This window comes from Boleophthalmus pectinirostris, unplaced genomic scaffold (genome assembly GCF_026225935.1).
Source record: "Boleophthalmus pectinirostris isolate CB_2022bp ecotype Guang Dong unplaced genomic scaffold, ASM2622593v1 HiC_scaffold_4, whole genome shotgun sequence".
NCBI lineage: Eukaryota > Metazoa > Chordata > Actinopteri > Gobiiformes > Gobiidae > Boleophthalmus > Boleophthalmus pectinirostris.
The window spans coordinates 11232846-11260159 of NW_026571353.1; the positions used below are offsets into that span (position 1 = coordinate 11232846).

Below are 27314 nucleotides of genomic sequence, written 5' to 3' on the forward strand. Positions count from 1 at the left end.
TGTCTTTGTTTTAACATCCTTCCTTTAGCAATGAACACTTCTACTACGACACTACTACTGACACTGTGCACGTGACTTGAATATAATAGTATTAATTACCTATACAATGTGTACGATTGTTTTTATAAAAGGTAAAGGTGAACTGATTAAATACTCAGGGTCTCGTCTGACCTATGATCCCCTGTGTGTAAATACCTCTCTGTGATTGGTCAGTTGATAACATGACTCACCCCAAAGCCTGCTTCTTCAGTTTGGTGCAGAGCAAGAGGTCAGTGAACAAGAATACATGACGAAGCTTCCTAGAGCCCTCTACCAGCTCCACCATGAAGCGGTCCCTCAACAGCTGTCTGTGCTGGAATATAACAAAACACAATTTATAATATTTAGTTTTCTTTAGTTTAATTATTAATTATTAATATTTCCCAATAATGCTTTCTGCTACTGTTCTCTGTTGTTCATCATTAACTCATTACAAAACAACTTACTTTGAACTATGTATACTCTAAAATGGTGACGAGTGACTGTCCATTATAACATTCAGATTTTATTATATTGTAATAATAACACAATATTCAGTCAATTTTGTTGTCCCCAAGTCTTCTTAACCCACCATTTGGGAGTTACTGTATCCTCTTCAACCCATTGCTATCAACACAATAACAGTGATATGTTGCAGCTGCCAGTTTTATCAGTCCAACCGTTTGTTTTCATGCTACAATCTCTGGTCACTCTAACCTGACATTGACCGAACAGAGCCACAGACTCTTCCTGCTGCTTCCCATGTTTCCATTTGACCTTTGACCTCTGGACTGCTGTAGTTTATAGAGACACGAGAAAGGTGGGATAGAATTCTAGAGTAGACATTCCTGTGCTTGTCTACTGTAACATCCTACCTGAGGCCATGTCTTCATTGTAAAACGTAATCAAGCAAGTTAACAGGTAGGGGCCAGCAAACTTTTGTAATTTTCATGGACCCTATATTGATATTATTTTCCTTGTCATAAAAAGTCCAGTTTTTGCTTCTGTTTAGAGATAGTCACAAGTGCCACAGCAGCTGTTATATCTCATCTGTCTTATTCTGCCCATCCGAAAGGAAATTATAGCCCATTATAGCCTATTTAATTGTGATTCGTTGTTGGGGCGGCTCAATAGAAAATGACACACCCTCCAAAGAACATTTAGTAAATTGTACACTTTTTTTTTTGTTTTAATTATAGGGAAATTAACATAAATAGCAACAACCACAGGCGAAAACAAACTTTGTAGATTTTTTCTCGATGTGGGATTTACATGTTATGGTACAGACAAAATAATGTCAAACTTGCTTTGATTCAATGTGATGTGGGAGTCTAAGTATACAAACAAATATGAGGACAACACCCAGAGGAAAAATTATAGTTGTGTGGGAATCCTCTTATTTTAAAATCACGCTGCTGGTTTTAAGATTTACCAACAAAAGATACAAATCCTCCAGTAATGCTTTTTGCTGACCTATGTTTTCAAGTCACTCTGATTGCCTGAGACTGAAGAAGCTACTGCCAATATTAACCTTATTAGCCCAGTTATATCAGTCTTACTTTTGCTGGGTTACAATGGGAATTAGCAATTTCTTCTGGATTGAGGACAAGGTCATTTTATCATGCATGATTTTTCTTTTTTCACCAATTTTTGATATTTTAACAAAAAAATAAATAAATAAATAAACAAACAAAAAAAAAACCACAAAACCTTCTCTCTCCACACTACACAAAAGTAAACAAACTAAAGAAAACAAAACAAAGGATGATAGTTCTATAGAACTGGAGACATCAAACTAAAACATTCTCTCCCACTTTGTTCCCCAGTGTCTTTGTTTTAACATCCTCCCTTTAGCAATGAACACTTCCAGGGAACGATAAATCACCATATAATCAGTGTGAGTTGAAACTTTCCTGAAGCAATACCAACTAAGGGTCCAAAACTATTATGAACACACCCATTAAAATAGTGTGACAGATATTTGATAAGTTATACTGCGGGCCATTTCGGGGAAGTAACCGGGGCTGCATTGGGAAAGGATGGGAGGATTTGCTTTGTCCTGAGTTTCCTTATTGTTAGACTTCCTTCAGGATCTGAGCCAGGCAGTGTTGAGTCACAAGCAACCTGAATAATTTTATTACCAAAACACCTCCACACATTTACAGTCAGTGCAAGAGGTAAATTATGAAAAAAAGTCTGAAAATCAAGACTGTGCCAAACTAAATGAGCTTCTAAGTAAACCATTGTACATATATTAAGACTGGTACTAGGCCAAAATCATAATATTAGTCATTATTTGTATATTAGGTTAGGCTGTCCTTACAGAAAAAGAATATTCGCATAGTATTCGCCCAACCTAGAAAAGTAAATAGTTAAGTAAATAAGGAGGAAACACCAAATTAGAGCAATAAAAACACACTGAGTAGATAAAATGTGAAGGTCCTCAGTGCAAAGTCCAAGATTTCACAATATCTTAGTTACAACTTCAGGTAAATCTGACACTATTTACAGCATCAAAGCTGTGAGTTACTGATGTGTCTGGTTAGAGTCACAAGTCCCACACTGACACTGCATGACTAATTCATTAAAATATTAAGAAACAAACAAGGGATCTTACATTTGGCTTACACTGGTATATCGTGTCATTGGGTAGAAGAGATTGATTTTTGAACGAATAACACTGCATGTTTTTAGTGATTCTCTTACTTTAACCAAATTTATCATGGGATTGGTTAAATTATCTATACAAAATTGTGGTACCAACCTCTCCCTTCTTGATGGTCATGGACTGGCGGCGTGGCGTAATCTCTTCGTTGACGCTTGACAGAAAGTTTTGGGAGATTCGTAGAGCGTCCTGGAGCAGAGGGAGGTCTGGGTGAGACGAGGGCGTGTGCTTCAATAGGTCCTAGGAGAAAAAGTTACAAAATGAATTTAGTAGGAAATGGAAGGATTACTTGATAAGATCTTAAAGGTGCACTATGCAACCTTTTGGTTGGGGGTCAGTCACCTGCTTGTTTCTATGGATATGTCATTTCTCTGCCAGGGATGTTTCACGGTATGACAAATGTAAGACAGACTACTCTAGCTCACATTTATAAAATTATTGGTGGTTTTACAGCTCAAAAATACATAGAAAAACTTTCATTCTGACTGTGAACGGGGTTGCCTCTCCACCGATCTGACTTGTAACTTGGTCTGCTTGGTCTCCATGAAGATAGAAAGATTTAATACCATACTGTGAAACTTTCCAGACAAAGCAATAACATCTCCATGAAGAAAAGCATTTGACAGACCCTCTTACCAGAAAATTTACACAATGCACCTTTAAAGTTTGCAACTTACATGTAAAACGAGTGTGCTGCGGGTTACTCTGTCGACAGGTTTGTAAAGGAGAGCTATGGGGAAAGATATGGTTTAAAACACCTCCTTACACAAGTAAAGCTATCATATGTTTATTTATGTTATTTTTTACATGCATATTGATTCAAGGGTCATTGTTGATTCTCACTTATCCAGTTTATAACGTACATATAAATAAAAAGACTGAATGATTATAACATTGTTTTTTGACCCACAGGATTGGATCGACAGGGCAGCAGATCATGAAAGAGGGTCAAGAGTTTGGAGAGGAACATTCAATAACACAATAAAACATTCAAGTTTGACACTACTTACTTTCAAGTGAATATTTGGCTGACTGATCTTTGCAGTCCTTTGTGCTTTTTACTTTCAGACTCTGCCAAAATAAAGCAAAGACATAAATGAGAAAAATGCATTAGCACAATTAAAAGACTTGGAAATGTCTGCAAGCTCCTCTATTCTGGACCCCAGCCGTCACCACTGTTGGGACACTCTCTTATGTGAGTGTTCATACCTCGGATATCTGGGCGAACTGGGCATTTGCCTGGCAGCACTTGTCTGCAGTCTCCACGGCGACTTTATAGTTATCTACAAAGGCTCTGTACACTCCGAGCTGACTGGCCTGCAGGAAAAGAAGAGAGGAGAGGAAATGAAGAGAATGTTAGCTTTGAAAATTTAAAAACTAATGTTAAGCTTCAGTTCATATAGTTAAAATATCTACCGGTAATGTAGATTCAGAGTTTGTTTTAGTAGCGACAGCTGTAAAATGCTTTAAGGCTACATTGTCAACAAAACGGGTTATGTAATGGCTACCAAGCATGTTTTCTTTGTTTGATCTCAAGTCTTTCCATACTGTTTGTAAATGAGTTTGTTACAGAAGCTAATAGAGGCTAATAAATACTAGTCTAATTTTGGGTCAAGTTGGAAATGTGGAGGGAACAAATAGTTGATTATTGTCTGCTGAGATTGAAACCATGCAGATTTATCCCGAGGGAAATTATTTTTTTGGCAGCAACAATGATACAGAATAAAAATAATTATAATACAGGGGTAATTCACTTCATAGAGATGCTATGTATAGCCATATGGAGTGTGGAACAAACGATTTCCAGAGTATGTATCTCACTTTTATCATGTAACTTTAGCAACAAAAGAGGTCAGTTCTATGTGTTTAAATGTTTGAGCTAACACATGAAAAAAAAAGTAAAAAAATACTTTAAGATATCTGTTGTTTTCTAGTTATGTTACATCACTGCCACAGCCCCTTAGATACTTTTTGTACACTGCTACAACCCATCTACACAGGTTCCTTTGAGAGTCTGAGTTTGCTTTTATTCAGCAGAGGTTGCTCCTCTTTTACTGCACTTCGTGGTGCACAGGGCTTTTATCTGAGCGGGACATGACTCCAGGCAGTCTCTTCACATATTCACTGCAGCATTAGCAACAAGCCAACATGATATTAATGATAGAGTCATGGCATTTAAGAACCCGGTAATTACCTGCTAATCAACAGTATGACCTAATGCACAGAGGTCTGTTTGATGAACCAAGATGCTATTTGGAGAGGAGATAAAAATATATTATATACAGCTGTCCCTAGAAAAACATATGTGGTTGATGTGAACAGCCCACACTGAATGAAAGTGGTGGTCAGTTTAAGGTTAATTCTGTAAATGTCACTCTCTATTTATGAAACTAGCAAAGATTTACCGACAACCTCTAGCATTCATAAGCAACTATTTCGTAACTGCATTATAGGTGTGCCTTTTATTTTAATAATAACAATATGCTATAGTTTATTTTTAAAAGAATAATGCAACGTTGAAATATACCAGTTTCTGAAAAAGGTCTCCCACACACTGGTTTTGGCTCCAATCTTGGACTCGGGGCAGCAGTGCGTCGTAAAACTCTTTGTGGATCTCGTAAAGCTCAGGGACTTTGAAAAAGATGGTCTCGATCTGTTGAACCGTGAGCATCGGCTGAGATGTGGTGGCCACTGCTCTCAGGGGCTTCATCGGCTACGGACATGATTAATGCAGTTAGAGGAGGTTGAATCAGAATGACGAAACTTGCTTTATATTACACTGGATATAATAGCAAAAGGTGGTGTCATGTCAAACCAAACAAAAAGTGCTATTTTATCATGAACTTTCTACAGAGAGAAGAATAATATTTTACAGATGTAGACGTACTATTAAAAGCGCCTCCAGGTGGCTGAGGTATGTCTCCTCACTGGACAGAATTCCCGACAAAACCCACTTCCGCATTTCCAGCCCTTTTTCCTGATCCAAGTCAACCTGCAGCAAAGATATACAATAAAGCAAAGATATACAAAAAGCACAGGCAAAAGTTTAAAATGTAAAAAATATGGAGTGGAGGCAGAGTGAACAAAGTTTTAGTTAACATCATTACAAAAGTTAACATCATTACAAAATAAAGATGCAGTTAACTGTGTGATATATAAGGAACTACATAAGATTGTATTATTTTATTTCAAACTGACTGGCTGCCAAACTGGCATCATAAAATGCCTAAAACCAAGCTCAAACCACCATTCTTCCATTTCACACAACACTTTAACTACTGAATCAGCATCACCTGCTTTAGCTACATTCCTTGGCAATTCTTGATTGGATTTCTGGACATACAAATCGCTTTTGTTGCAAATACAGTATTAAATTTCAACAGCACAAAGAACAACATCAAAAAGTGTAATTTACCCCATGTGATTTTCACCCCTACCGTCCTGCTGTACATCGCTGTTGTTGTGTTTAAATTTGATTAAAAGTTTGTGGGAGTTGCAGATTCCATAACCTACATTTTTATGAGATGTTATTTTACTTGAGGCAAACTCATTAATCATGGTACAATAATAGCATTGTGATATTGTCAAAAATAGCTTCAAACTCTCATTTGCACAAGATAACAAAGTGGTATAACAAAAAGGTATTTGGTACTGAGATGTGAAGGCAACAGATGTGAACAATATCATATGTTTACAGTTTAGATGTCCTTCAAAAATATAGATACAGCTTTTTCTCTTCAGATACAGATGTACAGCTTTGAGTATCTGCTGATCCCCGATATCAACCGATAAGAGGCCAGAGACTGAGAACATAATTTATTTCCTTTAAACACAAAAGCATATAGTATTTATCATTTTAAGTAACTGCAGAAGAGCTTTGTAAAAATAATTTAATATTATAAGATGTTTTAGGCCAACATTGTCCAACAAATCATGCTATTACACCAATTTATAGACCAAAAATGGATATTGGCTATATTGATATCTTGGAAACTGATATCCAGTCCACCAAAATCCTCAATATCAAAGCAGATATCTGATATTAGTATTGTATCGATGCATCCCTTGTAGTTAATTATATCAAATGAAACAGAAAACACACACTGAAGTTCTTGAAAAGGTCAAATGCAAGGAGCAGCAACGTCAAAGTGGAAAAATGCACAGCACACTCAGATGGCCAATGTCCAAAACTTTTTATTTTTAGATAAAGCTTCTAAAAATAAAAAAAGTTTTGGACTTCTGAGCCATCTGAGTGTGCTGTGCATTTTTTTCCACTTTGAAGTTAATTCTATCAAACCAATAAATAATAATAAATACATTTCTGTTCAGTTATAGTCAGTGTATAAAATGTGCTTACCGACAGAGCAGATTCCAGAGAGCCATTGGACTGCGTGTCTCCACTGAACGAGTCCAAGTTCTGGTCCTCGGTCTGGTCCAGTTCAAACGTGTAGGACCCAGATGTATCATTGTAAGGGGTTTCTGTGGAAGACAAGCAAACAATAGTAAATTACAGGCTGACAGACTAAAACATATTATAAGATTATTATAATAGTGATTTGATCGTTGCTCAGTGGGCAGGTTGATCCTAGCTACGACTAGTGCATATTAAGGTTTATTTCTTGGGCAAGGCACTTCACCAACTTTAAATTTGATGTGTGTTGGTGAGTGGTAGTGGTAAGAGACAACGCTGGTACACTGTAAGTTGGAGTTAGTGTATAGTTAAATTTTTAAGTATCATGAATTTCCAGTGAATAATAAGTTTTACATTTGTAAGTAAACCAAGTAGGTGCAAGACTAGCACAGACTTTATGTCAAATCCTGTTTTAATAACACCACAGATGACTCAGATCTCAAGTCTGTACAAATCTCTGTATGATGATGCCAGTCAGGGCCAAGAAAGTCTGGGAAAAGAGTGGCTACAATCTTTTGTGCACTTGCACCAGATAAACTGAGTATAATATTAGATTAAAACATTTTTGCTTGGGGGATTATTTTAATAAATCCCTTAAAAGTATGAGCAATAATCTTGAGTGGAGAAATATTACTACTTAGAGCTTACTAAAAATACTCAAATTGGAGCTTATGTATACAGTATATCATGCATTACTCCAGTTTGGACACTCTTAATGTTAATGTTTCATTCAATTTAAAATATTGGTTTGGGATAAAACAGGTGACAAATAATAAAAGCTGCATTGTGTAACATTTCTGGTGAAGGGTCCATCAAATGCTTTTCTTCATAGAGATGTTATTGTTTTGTCTGGAATGTTTCACAGTATTTCGTCATCATGGAGACCAAACCAGACCAAGTTATAGATCAGATTTGTGGAGAGGCAACACCGCTCACAGTCAGAATACCAGTTTTTCTAGGTATTTCTGAGCTATAAAACCACATGTAACTGAATACATCTAAGGTAGATCTGTTTAATGTCATACCGTGGAACATTCTAAGCAGCGCAATGACATATCCACAGAAAAAAGAAGGTGTGCGTGTTGTTTTTCATTAAGGAACATCACTAAAATGTGGAGTCAAAATCTGTCAATTCATCTGAGCTTCCTACATTGATACATAAGTGTTCCGTGTTACAGTAAATAAAACCAAAACTAAACATGCACCTCCAATCAGCTTTTATGGAAAATATGTACTGAAACAAAGAACAAGATATGACAAAATCTTGGCCTGTCTTTACATTGAGTGACTAATACAGCAGAGGATCCAGACACCAGAAACCAGCCGCCACAGCTGTTTATGAGGGGAGACAGTTTGGCCGCTAGCATGTTATAAACATGTGACAGCAAAACAAGTGGAACTGGTCTCAAAATATACGTTACCCTTGTGTCTGTGGGACTGCAGACATTTAAGGGAAGAGGTATCACAGGCGCATATCCTGTAATCACTGTCAAAGACCTGAGTCAGAGCAAACGTCATTAAGATCCTTATCATGGATGTCGTCAGAGCAGATGTGGACTAAACCACTAAACAAATCAAATCTAGCCACATTAAAGAGCGTATAACAGGTTTTGACAATTCTCTAATTTTAACTTAATTTGGTGGGATATGACCTGTTGTAAATGTCACTAATAGTTTTATACTAATCAAGAAGCAATTTGTGAACAAAAATAAAATATGTAAAAATTGAATATTAAAATGAAAAATACAGGAAGTAGAGTTCTACTTTAAAGAATTCCACACTGAAGATCTCAGTAGGGAGAAAGATTGGTATGATTACAGTCAAGTTACAGGCAAAAACACGTTTTTTGTTTTTTTTATATACTTTAACCATGATTTCAACAAAATAAAGGTGTTTTCTTATATTTGTGTTTGTCAAATTATAATCTCATAAGGCCCAGTGTACAATATGGTTGCTAGGTCATGATTTCCAACAAGGAAGTATGACATGAAACCTAAAAAATTTGCCAAACTAGAAAGAAATCATAACATTTTTAGGTAAATCTTAAATATAATAAATATAATGATCTTAACTGTACTTTAGTAAAATTAGTAGTCCAACCCGTCATAGGCACTTGAAGCTACCAGGATTTCAAGTGTCACAGAGGTGCAAGAAGGATTTAGGAGTGTTGTATACAAACAAAATGACAAAATGACTAATCCGTTTCAATTTTGTTTTCAGTTCCTAATGATAGTGATATGACTGTTTTTTTAATTCGGGATTTTACAATTTTTGTGCTTAATGGCAAAGATTAAAATATAGATTTTTTTATTCCACAAACTGAATACTGAAAGTAGGGCTAGGTATCATTAAGAAGTTGCCAATACGATACGTACCTCGATACATAGGCCATGATACAATACATATCTCAATGCAGTGAACTTTCGACTCAATATGATATATTTCAAATTGATTCGATACGGTTCAATAAAAAATAAAGAATAAATGGTGGCTGTGTTACTAAAAGTCTTTGTTAAACTGCTTCTTGTGCAAAGTTAATATGAAACACAAACATTTTAATCCTCAAAACAGTGAAAATGTGAAATGTGTCACATAAATGAGTTTGCTTCCTCTAAACAAATGACAAAACTAACAAAATAATTCAGTTAAACATACCAAAAATACTGCCTGCGATATATCGATAAAAGCAGCCCACGATATCAATACTGTATCATCATATTAAACGATACAATATATCGATAGTTTGATATTTTTGCACATCCTTAATTGAAAGCCACTTGTATTTGTTATAATAATAATAATATAAAATAAAAAGGTGTTATGAATTATATGTTTCGCCTTCAGTTCAATTAATCAAACTTTATTTAACAAGCTCTATACAACATTCAAGTGCATCACATTAAAATCAACACAATACAGATCTGTTAAGTACCTTTCTCACACCATCTACTATAGCTGAAACTAGATTTAACCCTCAATGACAAAACCAGCTACATTAAGCTCCCAGGATTTAAAGTGTCACAGGTTGTTCAGTGAGGTCATTTCCAGGATGACCAGAGGAGGAAGAAGTATTTAGAACTGTGTATACAAATCTCATAAGGCAATAATAACAAATATTAATCTCCAATAATCACATTCAAAAGGAGTGTGATTAAATAAAGGGTCAAACTGCTTATGACTTACTAAAAATACTCTTGGAGTTCATACAGTATATCACGTATTAATCCAATGTGGACACTCGCAATGGTTGCTAATGTTTCATAAATTAAAATATTAATTAATTATTAATTAAAAAACCTTTCTATCTTCATGGAGACCTCACAGATTTCACAGTCCAATAATAGCATAAAATTAATCTCAAATAATCACATTAAAAAAAGTATGATTAAATAAAAGGTTAAACAAGTACTGGTAAGATGTATCGCCATAAAGTGCTTTCAAAAAGGTCTATACAAATTTAACTCACAACCTTCTGGCTGAGAGGCAGAATTGTACACTGTGAAACTTTCCAGACAAAGCAATAACATCTCCATGGAGAAAAGTATTTAATGGACCTCCACCAGAAAAGTTACACAATGCACCGTTAAGTCTATTCAGTAAAACTAAATTTCAATTGTAGATGGGGTTAATTTCTATCTCAAATTTCCAAGTTCTTATTTCCTTGTCACTTCCCAACAGATATAGCATGTGTGCCTGCAAATGAATGCAGTGGGACTGGTTCAAAACAGGAAAATGAGAGGATTCCCCTGCAGCGCTTTGGGAAAAGGAGGGAGAGATAGTGTGACAGCCAGTAAAGACTGTTCACAATGGACTCAAACAAACAGGGGAGATGAGCTGTGATGGACTGAGCCTGAGGAGCAGAGTGCACAGTTAAGCAAACAGACTGTGGGGAAGTCCAGCAGAGATGGCCACTGGTACTAAAGAAAGATTAGACAAGGGTAAAAATAATGAAGAAATTTTTGTTGCAAGAAATACAAGTGTAGAAGTTATAGATGTGTAGTAATTTTTAAGCTTCTTTATAGTCTACTGTAATGTGATTTCTTTATATCGAAAATCTATTCTAGAAACATTTCAAATTCAATATTATAATGCGGAAAAATCTAAATCCATAGTTTAACAACTATTTTCCAATAGCATACTGTATTCAGATTCTGTAAAGCAGACATGTCAAACTCAGGCCCAGGGGCCAAATTTGGCCTGCAATATAATTATATTTGGCCCATGAGATAATTTCAAATATGTATTGGAGCTGGACTGCTGGCTACAGATAGGCTATAGAGACATTATTTATTTAAAATTTTGTTTGTTCTGGATTCAATGTTTAAGCAAAACTATTATTAAACATGTATTTTAATAAGAAAAGGTTTAACATTACATATTTTTAAGTCTTTAAATAAGTTTTTAATTTTGGCCCTTTATGACTTTGAGTTTGACACCCCTGCTGTAAAGGATGGTCAATATGACAATACAAAACCAGAACCAAAGTGACCGGATTTTGGTTCTCCTATTGGTCAAACTCCATCATGCACTAAGTGACAGAAAGAACTGACCAATCAGAATGAGTAATTTGGAGTATTTCTAAGTTACTAAATATGGAGCTCTAAGAAAATACATTATATAAAAAATAAATATATAATTATTTTTGTTGGAAAAGGGGAATATTTTTCTCTGATCTTTACTTGTGTCTACAGTGCAAAGTAGTGTCCACTGGTGACAAAAGAGAGTCTGTCCAATAATCTTTGCTGGAGGAAGTGTTGAGGCAGGTTAGTCCGGAAAATTCACCCATTCATCATCGTCAGAGCGGAAACAGGCTTTTCACAAGGTCATCCCTTCACAAACACACACCACTTCATAGAGAGGGGCTCCTCTGTGGTCACGGCGATCACATTTACATACCAGCACATTCATACAAGAGCATAAGACACTGACAAATACATTTTATAGCCAACTCCATATATGGAAACTTGTGAACATTGTGTCAACATTCAATATTGTGAAACTATACTTATGATATAAAAACCTTCATACAGTTTTCATTTTGAAGTATTACAACTGATATTCTACCTACTTCAGTACTACCACTACTGCTAAAAAAAAAAAAAAAAAAAAAAAGAAAACTCTAGGTGATATTAGCAAGCTATATGTACATTTAATCCTATGGAGGAGCTTATGATTATCTGTGTTTGCCTGTGAATTAACAAATGGTGGTAATTTCCTAAAGCCCCAGTGTTAGAGTATATGCCCTCTGCCCCTCATGATGGGATGCAGATTAAAAAGGGCTTGTAATAAATACAAACTAATGCTGTTACATAAGGTCTGATCCGGACAGCTGCTGCAGCCACTGCTTCTGTGATTTTCAAGAAAAGGTGCACCGTGTAACTTTTCTGCTTGTGTCTATATTTCTTTGCCTAGGTTGCTTTCAATGTAATACTTTTCTGCTTAAAGGGTCACTTATATTCTATTTGATTACTTTTTTTTTTTTTTGATAGTAATAGTGATATGACTGGGTTTTACCATTTTTGTGTTTAATGGCAGTGATTAATGTCTTGATTTTATTTTTCACAAAATTAATACTGAAAGCCACTTGTATTTGTTATCACTAGAGGTGAGCAAAAATATCAAAATATCGATATATCGTATGATACAGTATTAGTATTTTGGGCTGCTGTATCAATATATCACCAAGAGTATTTTTGGATGTATTTTACTAAATTATTTTGTTACAGAGCTACAGTTTTGTTGCTTGTTTAGTGTTTTAATTAGTAAAATGGACGTGTTTCATATGAACTTTGCACAAGAAGTGGTTTAACAAAGACCTGTGGTATCACAGTCATGATTTAGCCTTTATTTTTAATGAACTGTATATGTCGTATCGAATTGAAAGTGCACTGTATCGACATATGTATCGTATCATGGCCTATGTATCGAGGTATGTATCGTATCGGCAACTTCTTAATGATACCCAGCCCTAGTTATCACTAAATAAAAATTGCTGTGAATTATATGTTACCTCTCCAGATGAGTTAAGTGCCTTTTCCACACAAACTACTATAGGTGAAACTAGATTTAGCTCTCAAGGACATATAGAAGGATGTGTAGTTTAAAACACAAATTTCCTGATGGCTTTTTCGGGAAAATAATCCATCACCATCGAGCCGGTTTCCTTCCTCAATCCACAAAACAAAGCGGTGTTCAGAGCAGTTTAATGTGTGCTCGGTCCAGTGGATGACAAAGCAAAGATGATGCTTTAATCCTAATCCAACACAGATGAAAAACTGGGACAGATGTGCAGCAAATGTACTGACTGACAATCAATGCAATCAGATGCACCAGAGACTTTATAAAGGAAGATATAATGAAAGGCTTTGATCAGTGTATTACAGTTTGATTGTTGAACTGTCTGAATCATAATTACAACATCAGCAGTCACATCCAGGCTAGAAAAATGAATATCAAATTCAAATAGAAAACAGCAGTAAAGTGATTTTGTACTTAAATATCGACTAAGACAGCAGGGTTCCACACAACTTCCCAATATTTCTATGCCAATTTAGACTACTCATTTTACTAAAACAGTTAAAATCATTATATTTAAGATTTTTCCAAAAACATTCACACTCGCTTTTCCAATTTGGCAGTATTTTAGTTTTAAAATTTTACTTCCTGATGGGAAATTGTGACATCACACTAGGGTTACCTAGAAAAACTCCTCTAATGTACACTGAAAGTATAATCTCACAAATACAAATATAAGAAAAAATATTTCATTTTGTTAAAATCATGTTTAAATTAAGAAAAAAATGTGTTTAAGTGTAAAAAGTTGATAACTTTCAGGTAGAATTGTCCCAGTGTGATGCCATCAGTGTGTTCTGAACTCTTAATTCCTGTAATTTTCAACACATTTTTCAACTTTTCTTCACAAATTGCTTCTTGATTGATTTAAAACTGTTACTTATATTTACAAAAATTATAATCCCACCAAATTATATAAAAATTAGAGAATGATAAAAATCTGTCACACACTTTAAGGGTCAGTATAAGGAAAAAATAAACCAACTGTGCGGTATTCCACCATGTCACCATTACCTCATCTTATTAACTAAGGAAAAAAAACATTGTATTTTCTTTGACAAAGACAATGAAGGCTATACTCTGCACAGTATCTACAAGAACTAGTTATCGACATCAAAAAACAAACAAAAAAACAAAGTTTTCAATGTTACTCTCACTATGGTACTGATGCTTTGTCTAAACTAAAAAAAGGTGTATTGATTTTCCATCATTAATTGCTGGAAATAGTCAAATCAATAAAGTCTTTTTAGACCTTTAAAAACACTGACCCAGGAGAGTGAACAAATCTGAACAGAAATGTTACATCACTATTGATATGCTGTGGGCTCTTTGCCAATGCCATTCCTGTCACAAACAATATTGAGCAGCATGTACAAAAATGTTTGGAAATTACATAAACATCTAAAATTGAATAAATATAAACCTGTACAGTGAAGGACATGCTTTTTGTCATGACTGTAATGCTGTCAGCATAGATCTGAGTGAGATTTGTAGCACCTTTTTGGGATAAAAAGTCGATGTGTGATGTTGTTAAAAGCTTAGCTGAAGTTAATGGCTGTTTGGATTCCCCTTTGAATGCACTGGTCTCTATGGAAACAAGAGAAAGAGGCCAAAGAAAGAACAATGAGAGTGATACTGGAACTGTGGGAATGTACTTGGAAATAAACAAGTGATACAGTTAAAAATAGTAATACTCAACATTTATGCATCCTAAAATATTTCATTAATTTGTCATAAGTGAGGTTTAGTCTTTGTTAGAGCCCAGTCTTGTTCTAGAACTGGCCTAGTCCAAGTTCAGTTTTGTGTGCACTATAACTTTTCTGGTGGGATCGACTTGCTTAGTTGTTCTTTGTCCTTGCTTTGTCTGGAATGTTCTACAGTATGGCATCACTATTTTTGTTATTGTTAAAAGAAACACTTAATGTGAGCTGGCCCGCTTTTCTACACATCTGACCTGTAACTTGGCTTGACGGTGTTATTTGTTTGTCTGGAGGAAGATTTATTTATTTATTATTTACAGGAATATTCCAGGCAAAGCAATAATATCTTCAAGGAGACGACCACCAAAAACATAGTGCACATCTTTAATAATAATAATAATAATAAAAAGTAAAATAAACTAAAACTAAATGAAGCCTTGTACCATTTCTTAATTGGGACATTTTTGTTTAGAAGCTTCAGTCTGTCTAACACACCAAAAAGAGGTGTGATCACATAGGAAACAACAGCATTTTAGCTCTTAGTGACCTAGAAAGCCTTAATTTGGAGTTGGTAAATTGGCACGGCTAACACAATGTATTATCTGTTGTGGGACCTTACTTCACTTGCCATATCTGCATGTTTGCCAGATTTCAAATGCCATGTAAACGGTTGTGAGAGGGGCCCACCAGCCTGCTCTCTCTCAAGTGAAGCGAAGCAGTCTAAAATTAGTGCCAGTCAATGGGCAACATGGTCTCGAAGAGGGACGTCCCGCCCAAACGCACCTACTAATCATGGCGTGTGGAAATAGCTCAGGCTGGTCAGAGGCTGGTGTAATCCAACAAGCAAAGAAAGAAAATATACACAATCAAAGACTTATAATTCATCCAATATGTGCAAATAAACAGACAATGCACCACACCAGATGGTTCACTGGGGAAGGGATAAAAGGAGCGACTGTAGGGTGATAATGACAGAAATTATATACTGACAATATTTTAATCCCAGCAATCCCAGAAGATATTTTGGCAATACAGAAATGTGCTAAAAATGCTTGTAGGGGTTAAAGGTTTTATATTACGCAAAAGCGACTCTTGTGAGCTTTTAGTCATGTTACAGTGTTGTTACTTCATCAAAAACATAACTGGAGTTGTGTTTTGTTTCATTCACACATTTGAGTAAAGCTTAGTCTGTCCACATCTCCAAAGGTCAAAATGCTCTGCTCCACCTTGTGATGCCATGAAGCAGTAGTTTTAAAGTTAAACAGCTACCTTTTACCTTTAGTTTATTAGAAATGGGCAATTCCAGGGTTGAAATTATGGAAATGTTTGTAGTGAAGGTGTATGGACTTTAAAAACACAGTGGAGTACTTCCTGTATTACCACAAGAACTCAGTGTAAATATGCAAGATTCATGCGAATGAAACAAAACGTGATTCCAGGTATGTTTTTGCTGAGAAAACAACATTAGAACATATATCAAAAACAGTGTATATGGGCTCTTTAGGTATCAAACAAATACGAAAAGGATCCAAATCAAGTTCAGAAGATTAATTTAATATTGTTATTTGATCACAGTGTCATAACATTCGTTTTGTGCTTTGCTTATCACTTGTCTTTTCAATAAAACCGTGCAACAGTGCAGATTCCTGGTCCGATCTATATTTCAATAAAACATACTTGACACACTACCATCAACACGGATTATGACTGTAAATCCAGTGTTTGTTAAATTATTCATATCATGTCTGGATTCTGAAATATATTAAACATGAAAAAGAGTCCCCTGTCATCTTTTTGGAGCGAAGTCTGTCTAGCAAAACCCCAAATCGGTCTAGTCGGTGTAGATAAGACTAAAGACAGACATACTATTTACAGGAAAGAGGAAGAAGGAAGTTGCATTTCTACTCATCTTGTATTTGTGAGTGTCTAGTAGTTTAAAAAAAAAAGTTGATACACAGTTGTTTTTAGTTGACTGAAGACCAGACTTAACAATAGTGTTGAGCAAGTCAAACTTTACAGCATTTAGAAATATGCTAGACACAAAGAACTGTAACTGTTTACTGCAATCTTACTAAGTCAAGCCTCCTAGAGTTGCAACAAAGTCTAAGTGAGGTAAAAAACAAAAATATATATCTATCCAAAGATGTGTCAATATCAAATAAAATAACAAAAAATCTAAAGGTAGAATAATTTAAAATAGTGATTAGTCTATGGCAGTCTAATACAGAGGTTTGTATTGTGTTATTGTTCATAAACCTCTCTTTAAATGAAGAAAGTGGGGTTTCCCTTTTGAATGAATGATCATTAATCAACAGAATATATACTGTATGATCACTTTGTCCAGTCAGTTCTAATTCATTCATTCACTTAAAAATAATTTAATAACTGCACTGCTTGTTTCTTTTTCAGTGAAGAATATTTAACATTTGTAATAAAGGTTTAACAATTGGATGACATAGAGATTGGGCTGTGCAAATTTTAATCTATATTGAGTCTTTTCTAATAGTCAATAATATACTTGGATCTTTTCAATTCAAGGGTTTTGCCAATCCTCTGTCAGTACTGTAAAAGCTGGTTTGGAGATGAGTTTAGACAAGGGAGGAAGAATTCGGTATCATTTATGCTTAGGAAATAGATTTTTGTAATTCTTTTTTACTCGTTTTAATGCTTCTACACTTAAGCGGCTGCAACTTGTACAAAATGCAGCTGCAAAGTTTTTAACAGGAGCGAACAGGCAAACACACATTACACCAATTTTATCTTCACTGCACTGGCTTCCTGTTAAGTTCAGTGCTGATTTTAAAATCTTGGTTTTAACTTACAGAGCTTTAAATGGACAGGCACCCCAGTACTTGCACTACAATTCACCCTCCAGTCCTCTGGTCAGGGCCTCTTGATGGTCCCAAAGATCCGATTTAAAACTCGGGGTGTGTGAAAGCTTGTGTGCTTTCATAGCCTGATTCATCAGCCGGTTTTACTTCGTTTCACTTCATACAAAAAGTCTGACCTCGCAGCCTTAGATTTAGTTCGCTCAACGGTAGGCGGGTACTTTTTGACCAGTCGCTGCTATTTGGTCATGTCGTATGTAATGCGCCGCTAACAGGGCTAACTGGTATATTAAGCTTTTCCCAAATCCCATAGGAAGAAGGGCAATATCATCTTTCCCCTTGATGAAATTCACCAAACATTCTCTTTATTCTGGCTTTAAATCCTCGATCTCTGGAATCGTTGACAACACTGAATATATGGCTCTTTGCTGATTGGCTGGTGCCCGAACTTGCACTTCCAGGGTTTTTGCGAACTGTCTATTCTGATTCCTGACCTAGTTGCTGGAGAGAAATGAAATTGAGGCACTAGGTGGTGCCAGCCTGGCTAGTGCTTTCAGGCTGTGGCTCCCAAATTATGGAATGCCCGGCCTCTAGCCCTCTGTGAGGCAGACTCTATGGACTCTTTTAAAACCCTCACGCTCTCCTCAGGGTCACATTGACCCGAAGAAATTTTTTTTTCCTTCCCGCTCTCTTGGGGCAGGTCAATCAGACCCAAAAATTTATTTTCTTGTCTGGCGAGAATTTATTTGAAAATACATTTTTGGGTCTGACTGACTCACCCCAACAGAGCAGGAAGGAAAAAAAATTCTTTGGGTCAATGTGACCCCGAGGAGAGCGTGAGAGCAGCTCAAGACACTGCTCTTTAGACAGGCTTTTAATTGACTGTGTCTGTAATTCCTCTGTTCTTGTATATGTTGTTTGTTGCACTCTGTAAAGCACGTGATTTTTTTTTATCTGTGAAAGCTATATAAAATAAAGGCTTACTTACTTATATATTAAAAGCATAATTTTTAAAAGGTGCACTTGTAACTTCATGGTAACTTGGGATCTGTCACCTGCTTGTTTCTATGGATACGTCATTACTCTGCCTGGAATGTTCCACAGTATGACATTAAACTGCTTAGCTTAACATTTATTCAATTACAGGTGGTTTTATAGCTCAAAAATATCTGCATGTTGTCCTACATGGTGATGAGAAGACATTGTAGGTGGACAATCTATTGCATACTTTATATACTGTATACTGAATATGGTCCTATTCTTACACTAACATTCATGTTTCTTTGGACAAAGCTTTATCGAAAAATGCCTGGTATGTTTAATAGCTTAAGGCCAGGCTCGATCCAAACTCCCTTCATTCCCCTCCCTCCTCTAACCTGCCTGGTTCAGTCCCACTCAAAGGGCCCTCTGTCCTGCTGGCTGCCTGGGTGAGTGTGGAAGTGGAATGCCTCAGCTGCTTAAAGGGTGTGGGGGGAAACGGCTAATGAAACGAAAAGTGCTGTACGACTTTAGACACTCCCAGAGCGACTGACGGAAATTAATGTTGTTGTAATGAGTGTGGAACCAAGTAACAAGGAATTAAGTAATGTTTCCCAAAAAGAACACAGTGATATGTATTAAATGTTACTGTTGAACAGAAAATGAAACCCAGCAATATGGGACCTATTTAATATCACAAAATCACAAAATAAAGACAGTAGCAAGGACTACGTGATGTCACCAAAATAAGGCAGAATAAATATTTTGCCAATATCAGAAAATGTTGCTTTATTAGAACAAACTGAACCTATGCTTGACATTAACTATAACTGTACACTAAAAGTGAGTCTAATCTATCTTGTTAATGTAATTCTAAAAGCTCTGAGTGGACTGTAGCCCATTTTTTCATGAATGTAAAAATAATACAAAGAAATGCACCTTTAGAAACCATAAATATGGCATGGCTTAAACAATCTCCACCTCTGCTTCCCATGTCACAAAAGAAAAACTAGAGGGTGTAATTTTATCTCAAGTGGTTTGCTGTGATTGGGGGGAACAAAAAGTCCATTCAGGCCCATTTACTGTGAGAGCAGCTGGCCTGGTTTACAGAAGCCCTGCCAGCTCTGCCCAGTGTCTGTGCAGGGGAACAGGGGAACAGGTGCCTCAGACAAAACACCACTGAGGTCCATCATGTTTACATTTTAGTTGTAATAATTTAGTTTAGATCAACTTTAGACCTCAGTGTTGGATATGGCTTTAACGATGGGTCCGCTTCTCCCATTCACAAATTTACAGTATGGTTAAAAGGGAGGGACCACATTTTTTCGCCTTCAAGACCACCAAAACCTCAGATAATATGCAGGTACAATGATAGGCCTGTCTGGGTTTTCTAAAGGGACCTAAAATATTCATGATTTTGCAGTTCAAGGGATGCTGAGCTAAGACTTCAGTGCCAACCTCTGGGCACCAGCCAAAACATTAGAGCGACCTCATCACCTTTTCACACACAAGCTTTCAATTAAACCAGAGAAGCATGGTCTACTGCACCAGGGAGTTAGGGGGGTTTAGTCTAGGCTTAACCACTAATGTCTTACTAAGTGTAGACTTTCCAACATAAAGATTATACCTGACAATGTTATGGGAAAGGTTAAAGTCAAACTGGCAAGACATACTCAAACCATATGGTAAAGCTGGGTTAGCGTTTAGGGCTGTGCATTCAATCAAATTTTAAACAAAATAATAATGATTCAGTGGTTTAATAGAGGGGTCTCCAGTCAATCCAGCCTAACCTGGCAAATGTCAGATTGATATGTGTAACTCTCTGGAATGAGTTCTACACATTTAGCAATCTCGAATGGCTCTCAATTGAAAGCAATTTGGAAAAGCAGGAAAAGCTGATTAAGCATCACAGTGTGTCACAACACCGGAGCAAGCAGAGAAATCAAACTTTTGGTAAATCTTTACAATCCACAAATGCACAAAATATTTAACCTTTGCATGTTTTCTTTTTTCAAATCAAAATGATACATGCATAATGGTAATAGGCATTTAATTCATCAAATTAGACTTATTAAGCACAGTATGTGTAATTCAGAAGTCCCTTGGCGAGCTACTTGGAAGGGGGTGGAGCACCAGTAGCTCACGAACTATAGGTTACTGACCCCTGGTAATAATAATATCCTTTTCCATTTGATTAATCTAATTTCTGCATTCCCTGTAACCCCATTTGCTGTGCAGTTAAAGGCATCAGTATTGACTGGTAACTGCATTGATTTGTTACTGTTACACTGAAATCTATCAATACAAGTTTTGTACATATTCGTTTCATCTTTGCTCTTGTAAATGCCCCTTCAAATTAATATGCACCACACTAAAAACAACTAGCTGATAGTGTCTAGAGGGTTATAATCAAACTAATGGGGGTTGTAATATTTCCCTTGGGTTCTAACTGCTCTGCTGCTTTAGCCCTGATACATACAGAGATATGGCCACAGGCTGCCGATGTAGTGATGCTAATTATATATGGCAAAACAGAGCTGTCAGGCAGTTGGCCTCTTTAACAGCTAATCACCCGTTTTTCCACCATCAGCTTCACAAATGACCTAGAAACACCAACCAAAAGTCAACATGCTTTCACTCTCACTGTGCAGACACGATAATAATCACACTGCTACTTTAGTGAGTTTTTGCAATAAATATAAAGCTGGTGCAAAATTTTACTTTAAGGATTTTTTCTTCTTGAATTGTATGTTTATAAATACAGTTCTTGTTTAGTTTGCTCTGCTAAAACCTTTCCAGAAAATTGCCAGTTACCTGAATTTATATGGAGAAAGTGACGTTAGCAAACAGAAGACACATTAAATGTCACACTCTGTGGCCATTTTATTGGGGGAAGACGTCTGGTGTAATAATAATAATAAAAATAAAAAAAACTCCCAAAACATGACTTGCTTGCTGTGGCCAGAAAATGGTGCTACCTTTTAATGGAAGTCTCCATCTGCCTTTGTACAGTCATTTCTCCCTGACAAAAACAGACTGGTACCACACCAAACTCTAAAAAATGATTCTCTGTCAGTATTTCCAGGATGTGGATAAAAATATAAACATAAAAACATAAAACACGGCCTCATAGTTACACAATGTTCTTTTATAACAACTGTGGGACTGTACAGCACTTTCCTTTACTACAGCAACAAAATTTTACGAAACGAACAGCCCTTTCTGTAAAAGTCAACCAATAAAATGGGATTTCCACTCATTTTAATAGTCACAAACCACAACAAAGAGTATTTAATGGTGAAACTCGGCTATAAGCAGTTCCTACCCATACTGCACCAGTAATGCTGGTATGGTACACTGATAAATCTAAACTTATCCACAAAACAAGTCAAGATGGGTGATGTAATGTCTACACAAAGTAATATACAGTTTGTTTGTTTGTTTTTGAAGGTATACAGACTATTAAAGGTGCATTGTGTAGCTTTTCTGGTGGAAGGTCAGTTAAATACTTTTCTCCCTGAAGATGTTATTGCTTTGTCATGAAGTTTTCAAGGCTTCATGGAGACTAAACCAGACCAAGTTACAGGTCAGATCTTACAATCAGAATGTCTGTTTTTCTTGATATTTTTGAGCAATAAAACCAATTGTAATTGAATAAATGTAAGGTAGAGTTGCTCAGTGTCATACTGTGGAACATTCCAGGCAGAGCAATGGCACACCCAGAGAAAGAAGCAGGTGACAGACGCCTAACCAAAACCTCTAAAACAGACACTAAAAGATAAACACAACAGATTTTTTAATTTTTTTTTTATTTTAGCACATCTCCGTTTGATTGCAACAATATGATCTGCTTATAATTAACAGCAGATATAGAGAATGTATTGACTAAGAAACCAAGAGAGAACACAAGTTAATTATAATACCACAAATTTAATTTCTTAATTTAATTTCTTAATAAATGTTAATTAAATAATAATAAATGTTAACAGCCTGAATCACAGTGTCCATAACTTTTCACCTATGAGGTTTCAATGCGATCTGTCAACACTCCACCTCCACCTGGTTAAGTATTAATCTTGTAATAGGACATTAAACAGAACACTGGAACTTTATCACCTTGTACAGTACATGCCCATTGTACATTAAAAAAAAACTAAAAAAAAACACAAGGCTGGATGTTGTTATTATGCTACTCCTAAGCCTGGATAACTGGTGAAAGTTTTACAAAGAGGATACTGCATAGGAGGCTAAAAAGTAACAAAGCAAAAATTCTGTTTATCTTTTATAATGCATGAAATAGGGGTGTCACAATATAAAAATACTAATATTAGGGCTGCAAGACTGATGAGCAAATCGAAAGACTGACATTTCTGAAGTACCATAATTTCCCCACAAACGACAAAATATTCTGTCATATTCTGCATACTGCTATGCTCCTACTGCTGTAGTTTAGATCTGTATGAACATGCCCCTTAATGCGATTCTTGTATTAGGGTTGTCAGTTCACATTTCAGTCTTTTTGTCAGTTCTTCTGGGCGTGTGAGCTTTGATAAGAACTGTTTTATTAAACATAAATCACAAATCAAATCGGAAGGCTTGTCAGAAAAATAGCAAATGGATATTTTTCTCAAATTGTTCAGCCCTAAGTAATATGATTATTATGAGAAAAAACATCAAATACGACATATAGCCAGATAAGGCACTTAACGGATTTCTTTTTTGGAAGAGACTGATCTGAAATAACTACATTTTTGCTTCTGAAACTCTCATCAATATTAGGCTTTAGTTCTTAGTTAGTTATAGTTATGTTGAGACCTGTATACTCATGATTAGCAGTTAACTGATTAATCTTCATCCCTAGCATCAATTAACACTTGACAGACTGGATCATAAATCCTTATCTAAATCCCAATGAGACCTCTACTTGACCATATCGCTGCCTGCTTGCCAGTAAAACGCTGTGTCCAGGAGCTTTGGGCATGCATCTCTTTGTGTAAGAACACACATGGTTTAATCCGCCCCACACAGGATAATAGTGTTTTTGGACAGTGGCACACAGCCTCCCTCCTGCTCCAATCCTAATACGCTCTGATCATCTTTGGTCTCAAAACAGCTGGATAAACCAGTAACAATGGAGACTTTGAATGAGAAAAGTTAGTAATTTAATTGTGTATTTTCTAAACACCTTTTTGCCAAAGTATAAATTGTGATCTTAGTGAAATACTGTATTTTTCTGGCAACGCCTTGTTTTGCACACCATTTTATCTGCCATATAAACACTGGTTATAGCGAGACTGACCAAAATGTGCAAATCTGCAATTTGTTTTGTCTTGTTTTCACCAAAAGAATGGGAGCCAGCAAGAAGTACTCCACAAAGACATACATAAATATTTGCCAGGGTTTGTCAAAAAGGAGATCAAAGCAAGACATTGAACTAAACCAGTCTGTATGTAACTGACCTATCCACACTCCTCTTAAAACAAGAAGAGTTGAATCCACAACAGTTTGAGAACAACTCTTGCAATCATTTTCTGACATGCAGCTAAAAATGATTTCAATAGCAATGTATATGAGTGGTTTAATATCCAGTGTCTTCACTGTTGTTCTGTGCATGCTATAGTTTGATAAATGTCCCACAGGCCGTTGTCAGCTCTACCACTTTGCCTGTCTCCTATCCTACTTAACACTGTCATATTGTTACAGTGTCAATACTTCTTCCAATGAGCGATTCCCTATTGTGCCCAAGTATAACAACAGGAAAGGCGTTTTGACTGAGAAGCAACGTGACACACTTAAATCTTTCCAGTCTCTGTTAAAATGAGTAGGGGGCTTATTCATCACTGCTTCACCATAACAAAAACGTACACAAACCCTTTTAAGTTAATTACTCGCATAGAGCAGAGGCTGACACAGAAACAGAAAAGACTGGGTCAGGAGGCCTCAGGGCAATCACTGTCTCCTATGGGGCTTAACAGAAAGAGAGCAAATATGCTCAAAAGAATAGTCTGAGTGTGACAAAGGGCCTATGGATTCAGTCATCAATGGTTAACGAAACTGTATGTAATGTACATATACACATGTACTGCATCATGTGGATCAAAAATGTCATCAACTTGTTCAGATGAAAACATGAACTATTTTGGCTTTAGGGCATTTGCTTTAAATATTCATTTGGTTATATACAGAATGCAATAAGGTCTGTTTTTTCAAGGAAATCCCTCATTAAATCCCTCATCATCAATGTGTACAAGTCATAGTTATGTGTGTTATTGTCTCATATAGTGTACTGTGACATACCTATATCTCCCTGAAGACTGGTGTCATGGGACGTCCGGCTGGATGCAGTGGACTCTCCATCACTGGGCCAAACTGGTCCTGATCTATGCCCCCCAGAACCCATCACCAACACCTGCCCTTGAAGCTGTTTTAACCTTTTCTGTGACAGTGGTGTGGGGGGGCTGCTACTCTCAAACGACTGCTGAGAATTCTGGGAGGGCGAGCGGCTTTTGTCCCGATGGTACATGGGGTACGCTGTGGTGGGACTGGGGGACACATGGCTGGACTGTCCCGAAGAAAAGTCCTCCTCGCTGGATGTTAAGTTCTCATTGGAGCTGCAGTCTGGTGTGTAGCCTTCTTCAAAACTGCCAGGAGAGTAGGAACGCCTTGGCCATGTTAAATTGGCATCATCCTCAATGGTCCTGTCTGTAATGTTGATAACTTTAGTTTCACTTTCTGGCATCATTCCACCAACATAAACAGTAGTATAGGGTTGACAGTCAGTTGGCTTTGGACTTGAACTGTCTTTTTGTGATTGCAGGTAAAATTCTTGCTCATTATTCAACCCATCATAATTTCCTTCAGCAGATCCCCTCCTTTGTACAAATTTACTATTCACCTCCTTAGTGGAAGCAGACAGGTTAACTGGCAGCGAATTTAGCGATCTCTTCCTTTCCATTTGCATAGCCTGACTACCAAGTGTGCTTATTTTATCCGAAACATCTTTATCATTCACTTTTACCAGTCCTTTTTCATGGTGATACTCCATGTTGACATAAAATGGCTTTTCAGGGCCTCCTGCTACTGCCAGACCTCTGCTATCTGCACCTGTGTGAGAATTGGCTCTGCGAATTCGCTCAAAGTTGGATCTTATCGCCGCCACAGATCCTGGTCCAGTTGGGATATCTGAAACATCTGTACTGTCTTGTCTCACAGGGGACGCTCTACCTTTGGCCAAATCACTATGAGGATGTGACTTACACCTTGTTGGTTTGTTGATCTTCTTGTCTTGGCCACTGTCTACGCCATTGTCATTCTGCACCACTGGTTTAAATCCCCATCTCTGGCCGTCATATGACTTCTTCTCTTTTGCCAGTAAAGTCTGCAGGTAGATCATACGAAAACGCTCTTTGTTTACTTCCTTCTCCAAGTGCTTGATGGACGACTTGCATTTATCCAGTTCCTGCTCAATCTCACCCATTGAGTTCAGCTCCATACAAGGAGGATCGGACTCAGGGAACTGAGCCCTCCAAGCATCCACAAATCCAACTGGCTCTACCATTTTTATCAGTGTTATTCCAAGCGGCAATCAACCAGTGATGATGATGTTGAACTTGTTCAAATCCAGGCTTGAGTTTAAATGACAAAACTTCAGAACTTCCATTGCTCTGTCAGGATGAAGTGTACAAATGATTGTAGTCCTTTCTGCTTACAAGTATCCACACAAATATCAGTTTAAAGAAAATCCTTGGGAAAAAGTAGAAATCAATGTGGGAAAACGACCAGATCCACGTTTGTGTTGGCAATTCTCAAGAGATACTTGTGTCTTGCTCAGTTGTGACTGTCACCGACTGACTCACAGTCCACTGCTGTCTGAAGTCTACTCCTCGTTCAGTTCAGTCACAGCTCAAATGGGAGGGGCTACATAAACAAAAAGAAGATAACACAAAAAATCTGAGCAAAAACACTAGTTAATCATCCACAAACGAGTTTAGATACCTCGTGTTTCCAATAAAGCACACAATAAAGCGCGTAAAGGACTAGTAAAGGACTAGTATCTTGAGTGTGGTACAAAACCCTATTATCTGCATTTTGCATTCTGAGATTAGATAGCCTACCAATGTCCGTGGGAAACTTACATCTATGGCGAGAAGTGGATGTCTTGGCGTCCATTAGTTTACCAGCAGGTAGACTAGATTAGATAGTGAAATCCCGACGACCCCGTTAATAAAACATATCATAACACTTACCTCGTAATAAAAGTTGCCATATCAAAACGGTGTATGTTGTCCAATCTATGGTGTCGTCGTTGTAAACAACGCAATATGATCTGCGTAGACAGGGTTTCTCAGTTCTGTTGGCCCATTCAGGTTTGCAATGAAAAGTCTGAAGATTAGTAATCATGGGAGTGCATTGTTTTGAAAGAAGTTATTAAGTGCCTCATGTGGAAATGTCGCCATCTGACGGTTCAGAGACAGCGTGGTTGCCAGATAAGAGTCATTACATTCATAATCCAGTAATTTACTCCTAATCCTGTCATCACCACTACCAACAACAACAAGGGCACCAAAATATGGAAAAATACCAGTCTTAAACAAGGTATAAAAACTGAAAAAAAAATATAAATAAATAAATTATAGTGATT

At 36.7% G+C, this 27314-nt stretch overlaps 1 protein-coding gene across 2 annotated transcripts in view; it reads right to left on the reverse strand.

The window, feature by feature from the left end:
- si:dkey-91m11.5 (PH_BCR_vertebrate and RhoGAP_Bcr domain-containing protein) overlaps window positions 1-27074 on the reverse strand; it is a 37425-nt gene extending 10351 nt beyond the window's left edge. Inside the window, exons 1-10 of one of the 2 annotated variants that reach the window (XM_020928305.2) lie at window positions 26920-27058; window positions 24971-26590; window positions 7041-7162; window positions 5571-5675; window positions 5211-5396; window positions 3893-4000; window positions 3694-3754; window positions 3361-3413; window positions 2783-2923; window positions 231-352 (exon numbers count right to left, since the gene is read on the reverse strand). In XM_020928305.2, coding sequence (XP_020783964.2) covers window positions 231-352; window positions 2783-2923; window positions 3361-3413; window positions 3694-3754; window positions 3893-4000; window positions 5211-5396; window positions 5571-5675; window positions 7041-7162; window positions 24971-26231 — 2159 coding nt within the window. In that variant the 5' untranslated portion in view covers window positions 26232-26590; window positions 26920-27058. Of the gene's footprint in view, window positions 1-230; window positions 353-2782; window positions 2924-3360; window positions 3414-3693; window positions 3755-3892; window positions 4001-5210; window positions 5397-5570; window positions 5676-7040; window positions 7163-24970; window positions 26591-26919 lie in introns of both variants that reach the window. The other variant, XM_055161806.1, reaches the window with a different exon arrangement.
- Window positions 27075-27314: the final 240 nt, after the last annotated feature.